General features: G+C 52.7%; 1 protein-coding gene across 1 annotated transcript; it reads left to right on the top strand.

Moving 5' to 3' along the window:
* Window positions 1-4,158: 4,158 nt before the first annotated feature.
* On the top strand, window positions 4,159-5,955 carry NKX2-8 (NK2 homeobox 8). Its single transcript, XM_041472127.1, has 2 exons — window positions 4,159-4,324; window positions 5,411-5,955. The coding sequence occupies exons 1-2, from the start codon at window positions 4,159-4,161 to the stop codon at window positions 5,953-5,955; spliced, it is 711 nt and encodes a 236-aa protein (XP_041328061.1).
* Window positions 5,956-10,700: the final 4,745 nt, after the last annotated feature.

Raw genomic sequence — 10,700 nt, 5'->3', positions numbered from 1 at the left:
TTATAGAAAAAGCCGCTATTTTCTGAGGTGGTCGGAGGTGTTTTTGCAGCGGGGGCTGGTAAGGAGGGGCGCCGGGCAAGGGCGAGGCGAGAGCCCCGACGGGACGGTCTGACCCAGCCCCGGGATACCCTCAGCGGGCAGGGCCGCCCCTCGGGCTGGAAACCGCGCCGTCCCCTGAGGCTCCGGTTCGCCGGGAGCAGCCCGGTCCACGCTGCAGGGTTTTCTCCACCGCTGTCCGTACGGGAGCCACGGCCGCCGCTCCCCCTCTTCGTCTGCTGCAGCGGCTGCGGGGCGCGGCCGGGCCCCGGGCTCCTCACCCTCCCAGCCCGCCTCGCATGAGCCGCAGGCGGCCGTCGGCGGGTGAGCTGAAAAGCACGCTGCGAAAACAAGCAAATATTAAAAAAAAAAAAAAAATTAACCCCCTTGGAAAGGTGAAAATGTATTTAAATGGGCGAGAGCCTGAGGAGAGCGAAGTGTTTCTGTGGATTTATCTGGAGCCGTGGTCGGGCACACGCAGCCGTCTCCTACGGGCCCACGGAGGCCAATAAGGTCTCGCTCCGTGGGCCCACAGAGACGGGCCACATCGCGGGGCGGATCCTGCCGCAGGATCCCACCGCATCTGCAGGCGGAGCACACCCGTGGGCCCTGCCGTGTACTTCTGACAGTCCCGGAGAAATGATTGCCCCGTCTCTTCCCCGTGGATACCGTCGGGGCGGCTCTCGGTGGGATACCGAGGACGCTCGCCGAAGCGGCCGGTGCAGAGAGGTGAGCGGCAAACCCACCTCTCGGTCCGAGCATGCCTCCCCACGGGAACCTCAGGTCCAGGGTCCCTTGGGCAGACACGCGGGAGTCTGGCGGGACAGAGTGAAATCTGAACCGGCAAACCCCGAAACGAGGCCGGGCAGCCAGAGCTGAAAAGCGTCCAAGTCTGTCTCAAGCAAACCAAGAGATGAAACATTTCAGGTTGTTACGTTCTGCCTTTGAAGCAAACCGTTTCCCGCAGATAACAATGCGTAGGTATATTTAGACAGCTCAGCTCGTCCAAGGGGAATGTGTCTTGCGCTATTTGAGAAAAAACTCTAAGAGTAAGTGCAAATATTTGACGCTGAAGAGCTCTTAAGGCTTGAAGAGTACCATTTACTTATTTCTACACATCAGTGTGGGCTTAGGATGTTAAATAGATTAAAAGGCTAAGAGAGGTCACTGAAGTAGAGTCTCTTTCTCTCATCCTGACTTTTTTTTCCGTGCAAAGTTTTTGCACTTTCTTTCGAGTGTCCTTGGCAAACTCCACTTAAGAGCCACCTCGGATACTGTATAAGTTTGTGGCGCTCTGAACCCCGGCCCCCTCCCCTGCTCTGGTCGACCCTCCCGAAGCTCCTCTCCTGCGCAGGCATTCAGCAAATATTTGCCTGTGGGGTCAAGATATTAATAAGCACTTTCGGTGGCCTTTTATACCCGGGGCTCTCGGGAGCGCGGGGCAGCGGCGGCGCTGCCGGCCGGGCCTGGGCAGGTGAGCGTGGCCGTACCTGGCAGCGGGGGGGCCGTGCCCCCTGTCCCCCCGCCGGGCGTGAGCTGCCCCGGCGGTGACACGGGCAGTCGGGGCCGAAGGGGACACAGGGGCTACCGAGGGAGTAACCGCTCCGCCGAGGACGGACACATCGTTTTAATTTAATCTCATTTAAAAAGACGTAACTAATAAATTTGTATGGACGGGGCTGCCGGAGACGTAAAGCAGAGTCGATAGTGGTTCAATCCCATTGAACCCTATTGAAAACCATGACAACAAGGAACAAGCTCCGATTTATCCCGGAGAGTTAAAGCACATTGTGGGAAGGCGTCAATCACCTATTATTCCAGATCTGAACAAATGCAAAATCTTGACTGGAACAAATGCTTCCAACAGGTCCGGGACATAGGGCTACATTTCCCTTTTGTTCACGGCCTAGCAGTTGGCATGTATTTGTGCTCCCCTCGCTCCGACCACCCAGGACGGCTGGGAGGCTGTGTTCGGAGCTGGGAGATAACTACTGTCACCAGGCACCCTTGATAGGTGGCTGCAGTAATCACGGCCTGGGAATCGTTTATATGGAGCCTGTCCAGTCCCGAAGAAATATGCGGGAAGGTGGCCAAATGAAGCCTTGTGCCCCGTTCATCTCGCCCACAAATCTCGCCGATATAAATCTCACCTCTCCCTTGCCGTTATTGCTCATTGACATTTTCCCCGAGAATTGTAGCTGCTCCCAGAGGCGACGCCCGCACCAGGGCGGGGAGGGGCGGCCGCGGCCGGGGGCAGGCGGGCAGCAGGTCTGGGGGACGAGAGAGGGGCTGGATAGATATAATCTATACACAATAGCTCATAGATGCCTGTTTGGACAGGGAAATAAGAACGGACAAAGCGGCAGGAGAGAAGAGTATCTCCGCGTGTATCTATTTCCCTTTGCAGGCCCGCAGCGCATCGCCGCAAGGTTTCGCGACGTTCCCCCGTCGGGGATGAGCTGTGAGCGCCTCGGCCCGCGTTCAAAGGAAAGCTGATCTGCTGGGGAGAGCCTGGGTGTCTCCGTCTCTCCAGGCTTTACTCCATCCAGCCAGACTGGCCTCGCACTGCTTCCCGAGGCGTGCGGCGGTCCCTCCCGCGGAACCAGCGGGAGCTCTGGGGAAGGGCGCTGCGGAGGGCGGGTGGGAGTGTGTCCCGCCTCCGCCCTCGGCGGGCCCTCGGCTTGAGCCACGCTGCGACCCGCGTGAAACATCGCCCCCATCGGTCACTTCCACCGCTGCCCTGCAGCTGGGACTGAGCCCTGTCACTGCGGGCTTGCATTTGAACGGCACGCTGGACTGCTTTTTTCTGTACTGTATTTTCTTATAAGTCCTCGGCGGCCACCGAGGCTGGGCAAAGCCCGGCCGCAGCTTCGCGAGGGGATAGGGCCCCCAGTGAAAGGATGAGGGGAGGTGAAGCTGAGAGAAGGTGCTTGTCCCGCGGAGCTGCCGCCGGGCGTCCCCGAACCGTGCCCAGACAGTGTCAGCACCCTCCTCCCGGGGGGCGCCGGCCCTCGGCTTCGCTTGCTGCCTCTTTCGGCAGATGAAGCGGCGGTCGGCAGCGACGGCGCGGATAAACAGACTCGCCGTGTTTGATCTTTTCTCCCCCTCCCCAGCTGGAGTCATTTCAGTCACTCACACACCCCTCCCGATGGGATATTCCCTGTGTTAGTACAACGCAAAATGGTGATTGAAAAAAAAAAAATCACCCCTACCCCCTCCTGACTCTTCCTTATGGACAGAGTATGCCAGGCTCCCGCTATCATCTTTCTCGAGAAAAAGGTGAATGGTGCCCATTCACCTTTTGCCCAAGAGACGCAAAAACCCCGTCGCAGAGATCCCATTCCTTAACGCGCACACACCCGCCAGCCTTCCCCGCCGAGAGCTGAGTCGAGGTGTGAAAAATGCCCGGTTGAGGGTAGGAAACCTCCCAACAAAAAGAAGGGAATTTGAGGTAGCACTGCAAACAGCCAGGCAAATAAAACAAATAACGACTTAAATTCCATCCAGATTTAAAGAAAAAGGCAATGGGGGGGAGGGGGGGGGGGGAATAAAGAGGGAGAAATGGGGAGGGGGCTCTCGGCATGCTCTGCGGATGTCCTGGGAGGATTCACTTTGTCTGCGGATAGAAGGGACGCTGGTGGCTTCGGTGGCGGATGGAGGGGGGTGGTTGTTGGTCATCCACATGCCACCCAAGATGTTATTCACTGCTAACAATTACCATTATCTGTCCCCACTTTTGGCTAATCAGACAGAATATGTAATGATGACGCCTGTTTCCTGCTGTCTTTGGGAGGTAACGGGTTATTCTCTCATGGGGGTGGCGGGAGGGGGGTTACACCTACTCCCATTAGGGCTTTAGCACTTGACTAATTCAGGTACTTAGCATCCTATAGACAGGGACGGTTTGAAAGCAGGCAGTGTTTGCAGTGGGGAGGACTGTTTATATAAACAGGACACCTCTGTAAACGACACTAATATTTGGGGTTAGGTGGCGATGGAAAGGAAGGTCCTCTTGAGCCGAGAGATTCCCCAGTAACTGGACGCAATCCTTTCCTCGCAGCTTTTAAGGAAGGGGGTTCTGTTTGGGGTGATACATTTTTGGGGGTGTGTGCACAACCTACCATGGCCACATCTGGGAGGATCAGTTTTACAGTGAGGAGCATTTTGGATTTACCAGAGCAGGATGCTAATAGCATAAAGCAAGCCTCTGACCATCGCCACTCAGCGGAGAACTACACCGGCTCGCCGTATCGAGGGTGGATAGAAACAGACAGAAATCACTATCCCTGTGAGTATAAAACGGACAGGAATTCGCCACCTCCGCACAATTATCTTTTATTTGTTTCCCCCCATTCCTTTGACGAAGACGCGAAGCAGCGAATTGACAGTGTACATTGCCTACAAGATCGAGGGAATCCAGGCTGGGACTTTTATAAAATATTACTGAATTACAACAACGAACCAGCAGAAATGTCCCGGGCATGAGCTTAAGACAGAAAAGTTGGTTTGGTTTTTGTTGTGGGTTATTTTGGGAGGCTTTTTGGGGTTTTAGATCAGTGCATATTCCCAGCTATGGCAGAAACCAAAATCTTAGGTTGTGTTCGCATCTATCTGTGCGCTTATCTTTTAAGCCTACTTCCCGGATTAGTTTTTTTACCCCCGTTTCACTGTTGCGATAAATTCTGTATTTTTTGTGCTGAAGGGTTTGAGGCCACCCCACGCTCTGCAGAGGAAAGCTGGGCACCCCCGTACCTCGCCTCCCCGAGCTGCCGCGGAGCGCCCTGCGCGCCACCGCCTAGATCCACGCACCTGCCACCGCGGCGGCCAGGCTCCAGCTTGCAAACCCAGCTGTGTAGCATATTGGTCGCACCTCGCACACATAAATTGTGCCACAGATATACGGTGTTTATTGTATAACTGTGTATACAGGGTGCGCAGGGAGATATCGTCCTTTGAATGGGTGCGGGAACACCCCCGGGATAGGTTAAATACTGAGGTAATCGGGCGGCAAGAGAAAAGCCACTATGAAAGGACCGGGGATCCCCATATCCTGTTTCAGTACCCAGGGAACGCGAGGCTGGCAGCCTGCAATCCCCGGGCTCTGCGCGGCTAAGCGGCCGTGCCCCTGCTGGCATTGCCGGCAGGGAAAAAGCGGGTCCCAGCCCGGACGACAGCCCGCTCCGCTCCGTGGGCTAGGTTTAATGTGTTCGTGGGGTTAGCTCGCATTTCTCGTTGACTGTTGGGATTAATCCGGCCCGGCAAACAGACGGGGCTCTCCCTGCGAGAGGCGTTTCAGCTCCCGGCGGTCTCCTCGATGCCTGCCGCTCTCCAGGCCCCGGCTGCTCCCTCTCTCTAACCCACTCGCTGTCCCCAGCTTCCGACGAGAGCGGTCCGGAGATGAGCTTGCCCGACTCCACCCAAAGGTCGCTCCCCGCCCGCGGCTCGGAGGCCGAGGAGAAGAAGAAGAAGCGGCGGGTGCTCTTCTCCAAGGCGCAGACGCTGGAGCTGGAGAGGCGGTTCCGGCAGCAGCGGTACCTTTCGGCTCCGGAGCGGGAGCAGCTGGCCCGGCTGCTCAGCCTCACCCCCACGCAGGTGAAGATCTGGTTCCAGAACCACCGCTACAAGATGAAGCGGGCGCGAAGCGAGGGCCCCGGCAGCCCCCAGCCGCGCCCGCCCGCCCTGCTGCGCCGGGTGGTGGTGCCGGTGCTGGTGCGGGACGGGGAGCCCTGCCGCGGCTGCCCCGCCAGTCCACCGGCTCCCGCAGCGCGCCCCAAGCTGGGCTGCGCCCTGGCGGGGTGCAGCACCCAGGCCGCCCTCGCCCTGCAGGGCTACCGAGCCTGCCCGCCCGCCGCCGCCCTCGGCGTCTTCCCCGCGTACCAGCACTTAGCGCACCCCGCCGTCGTCTCCTGGGGATGGTGACAGCGGCACTCAGCCCTCTGGGGCCGGACTCATCCCACGGGCGCGGGGCCGCCCGCCCCAGCCGCGGGCTGTAGAGCGGGGAAGGCGCCGCGGAAGGCGCCGGGGCACCGCGCGGCCGGGCGCGGGCGGGCCGGGCGGCGGAGCGCGGCTCCGGGGCGGCGGCAGGCCGGGACGAAGCTGGCCGGGGCCGCGCTCCCCTGCACCGGCCTCACCCGAGGGCGAGGATGCCGCGCGAGGCACGAATTTTATAAAACCTCCGCTCCTCCTCCTCCTCCTGTTCGAGAGATTCCTTGTTAAAAATTAATGATCATCCTAGCGACCTAGTGTATTTTGAAATAGCTGACTTTTCCACTGACTAATAAAATGATTTTTGGCAAATAAATTTTTCCCGGCGGAGAAGTGTAGTTTTGACGATTGGGACTGTTTCTTAGGATTGCCTCCTCTGCTATAAAATCTTAAATACTTATCTCAATATCTCCAGTCGAGTTTGACTTTCAAGTTCTTTTATTTTATCCATATGAGCCGGTAAATGGCAAATAAATTTTGCTGCAAGCATCTCACTGTAAACTCGGTCATAATTCCTACTGGCAGCGTGAGCCCAGAGTCTCCCGCTCTGGCGACTCCCGCTCCCACGACTTTGCTTTTAAGCGGCGATGTCTTCCGTAGAGGCACTAATGAAGGATCCAGAATTAAGCCAATCTTTCCGTTAGCCTGAAACCGTTCCAAATTTCGACTGGGGAAGGATAGCCAAGAAAATTATGTTTTGAAACTACTTGGTAAACTACTGCTTTTATTGCTTTGGGGTGAAAATAATATTATATATAAGCTGCCAACCGCCAGTGGGGAAAACCCTAAAACTCCCTACAAAGCTAAATCCAGGTCCCTGAAATATGGACTAGACCGGCTGCTTCCATCCCTCCGACGGCACCTGCGGACCACAAATGCTGAGGGAATATTTGGGGCAAAGACCCCACGGGGACGGATGCAGACAACGTGGCCGCCGAGGAAAAGGTGTCGACGGAAAGGGATCCGCAGAAGATATTTAAGTGGGGATTTTATTTTATATTTTTAATTTTTTTTTTCCCTAGAAGGGGAAAATTTTGGACGCGGTATGCCCCTGGGATGTGATGTGCTGCCTACATATCCCGGGGAGCCCACGGAGAGCGAAATTGGGAGGTGCTGCCGTGGCGGATAAGGAGGCGAGCAAAAGCACACACCAGTTTCCGTGAGTGATTTCGGCCGCCTCCCCTGCCAGAGTGGCCCCGCTCTCCTCCCAGCCCTACCTTACCCCGCGCTTGGCACCCTCCACCTGGGCGGCTCGGTGTCGCCTCTGTCCTTGGTGCGGGAGGCTCAGACCCAGCTACAGTGAGGACAGGCTGGGGAAAACGAAGGAACGCCAGTCCTCCCACCTACATCTCCTTCCCTGCTTGGACAGGAGGCTGTGCGCCAAGACGGAGGCACAGAGCGGATCAGGCCTCTGGGCTCTGCGGGAAGGACCTGGGGAAACACAGCTTCTGTGTCACCTGGGTTTGGTTTTATTGTTTGGTTGGTTGGGTTTTGATTTTTTGTTGTTGTTGTCCTTCCCCCGCCCCTTTCCCTTTATTTTTCCTCCTGCCATCCGAAATCTTTTTTTTTTTTTTTTCGTCTCAGCTGCGACCCACCTTGTCTCCCATATGGATGGGGTTATCTTAGAAGAATCTCCCAGAGAATCGCTCCTTAAACCTCCTTTTGTCTTGGAGGTTGAAAAGGGCATTGTTGTGCATGAAAAGGACCTAGACAAAATCCGCACTGTTTCGATTCAGGACTGTTTAATCAGTCCCTAGTGACAATTTTATGGGTTTTAGGCGGTACAATAGCATCTTTTAAAACCTTGTGGCCTTCATGAAAACAAAGGGCTTGAATTTTATGGGCTTACAACTCCAATTAGAACAGTGCCAATGTGCATGGGAGATTATCAAATTTGTATCATAAAACCCCTCTAATAATAAATGATTACTGGAAGCTGGGGAGGGGCAGGGGATAGAAAGGACCCAGACTTCAAGCAATGGACTTTGTCGCATGTAGTTTTAAAAGTACAGATGCTGTCCTCCATTTTAACCCTTTGCGACCCAGCTGTACAGCAGGATCATCTGTGAAAATAGTGTGATAGCGTCATTGGAAAAGGAAACAAAGACAACGGGACAAGACTGCTCCTCCTCAGCGCAAATCTACCCTCTGTCAGCTTGCCGAGTGTTTGCAGCATCTCACCTGGAACCGTCCTTCCCTGGCTCCTCACTCGTCTGAGCTGCTGTCCTGTCCAGGAGCCCACACACGGCCCTAGGAAGGCTCTGCAAAACAGGAGGTCTTCCTTAAATTACTGCTTTTATGAGCTACTGTACATCCAGGTAATGACAGGGAATGTCCCTTCCCAATCTCAGGTTGCAGTGATTTTCTCTGATCACCAGCTGCAATGTCACCTGATATGGGTTTCTTCACAAAAAATGTGCAATCTGTGAGTGTTGCTTTTTACCAAGTCCAGGGAATGGGAAAGGTGCAGTTCCTGGGCGCTGGCAAAGGCTAGCAAGGTGCTCTTACAGGGTGAGTGAAGGCATCTCAACACGGGTGCAGGGAAGATAGCAGAGTCATGTTAAAACATGGAGAAAAGCAGCCCCCTTATTTTAATGCATCCAAGTAGAAAGAATAATGTATTAAATAATGAGGCAATTCAATAGTCTATAGAGATTTACAGTAAAGGTCTTGTGAAGAGGATAGGGTGGGACTGAAAACACTATTTTTTCCTGACAGAAAGAAATTAATCTGTCTAAATTTTAAGCACACTTAGCAATGAAAATAATTAACTTTACCAATGGTTAAACTGTATCTAGGAGATACTTCTTAAAAAGTGCCATTGATAACAGCTTTAGGGCAAGAGAAACTTAGCACCTTTCAGTGTAGTTTCTGTTACTTTGACTTGTTTTTTGAAAAGGCACGAAATCATCTCAGTTGTTGGTTTGGATTTTTTGCCTTCTCCTCAAAGGGGTGAATACACAGTTTCTGCCTTTTCTCTTTCTTTTTCTCCACCAGGTCTCATTGTTACTTTCACTCTGCAAACAGGCCTGTGAATTTCACTGAAACTAAGGAATAAGCATACCATGATCAAGACCTAATGCCATCTTCAGCTAATGAAAAGCATTGTTAACATCTACAAACATATTCCTGTGTGCTTTATCCTCAGTTAGTAAATAAACTATTGACTTTGCAAAGGCCCAGCCCTGTTTCAGTGGGAGCCCCTGGGCACACGTTTGTTAACTTAGATCTAAGACATTAAAATAAGTCACCAGATTGCCTCTGTTTTTTGGACAGTAGTTCTGAAAGAGCATATGATCCAGCCTCTTTGTGATACTTCATGAACAAGTTGAGTGTGCCCCTGCCAATGCACATTCATCATTCGTCTTTGTATATAAACACACCGTGTATTTTAAAAATTACAACAGATGAAAAATATTACCTCTGAAGCAGAGCTCTGCCATGCTCCAAATTCTCTTGTCACTGATTTAGGAAAGGCTCCTGGCAGCCTTGCAGTGTGTTTGTCTTGGTTAATGAACCATCTGGAGTGTGTTGATACCTAAATGCAGGTCAGGTCTGTCAAAAGTTTTGGAATTTCATACCCTTATACCTCAATAGCATTTGATAGGAATAGGCCTTCCACCCTTGCTGAGAGCCCAGCTGGTGCTCTAGGATCGCAGTGAGCTCACTTTGCTTTCAGGAACTGGTGGTGTCCGACTCTGTTTGTGGAGAAGCCCAATTCTGGCTCTCTCTGTACTCAGCGACCTTCAGAAGTTGCAGTTCATTGTTTACGACAGTGTCTTACTGGACTTGAGTCCCAGACAGCTTCTGCATCTTGAGAAATGGGAACAGCTAAGATACAAGGAGGAAGAAGGAGGATGAGGGGTTGTTCAGAGCTCTGGAACTTGTTTTCCCCAGTAACTGTTGTCTTATGCCTGTCCATAAGAAGAAGTGAATTGTTTTGCTTTGTTTGTGTGAGTGACATTTGTTTTCTGTCTTAAACTGCCTTTGTCTCAACCCATGAATTATCTCACTTTTTCCTTTAAATTCTCTCCCCCATCCCCTCAGTGGCAGGGTGTGTGGTGCTCAGTTGCTGGCTGGAGTTAAACCATGGCACTCAGTTTAAAGTGAAATTCCTGTGATAAAGGAGGAAATGGATGGACAGTTACTCATAGCAGAAAAGTTGCTTTATGCTCCTCAAGCTTGGAGCTCAAGTAACACCCAGGAGGAGAGGAGCTCAGATCTACTGAGTGTAACAAGCCTAAAGAGATCTCTGTCTGTCACTAAGCACAGATTACTGAGCTATGAGATCAGGTTGCTTTTTTTCATATTCAGGCTCACAGTTGCCTTCTAAATGATGAAGGAAATCAGCTCTCTAGACCAAGGATGCTGGCAGTTTTCATCCTCTTTTCTCCGGTGTTTTTCTATTTAAGAGAGGTCATAAAGTGCTCTGGAAAGAACAAAAATCTCTCCTGAACACAGCTACAACTTTTTTAATATTCAGGACCAACGTGGAGAAAAGTTCATTTCTGACATCCACTGGTTTCAGGCTACCTTCCTGAATAAAAGGAGACCCAAACATTTACTTCTTCACAGGCCTTTGCTGAATCTAATTCTTAAACTTCAGAGTTAGATATCCTCTTCAGAATCTCACAGAATTTGATTCCAGATGAGTAATACTTTAAAAGAGAAAAGAAATA

Source organism: Pyrgilauda ruficollis, unplaced genomic scaffold, assembly GCF_017590135.1.
Source record: "Pyrgilauda ruficollis isolate IOZ18807 unplaced genomic scaffold, ASM1759013v1 scaffold28, whole genome shotgun sequence".
Taxonomy (NCBI): domain Eukaryota; kingdom Metazoa; phylum Chordata; class Aves; order Passeriformes; family Passeridae; genus Pyrgilauda; species Pyrgilauda ruficollis.
The sequence above is the reverse complement of the archived record's forward strand: the minus strand, read 5'-3'. Positions and strand labels throughout refer to the sequence as shown.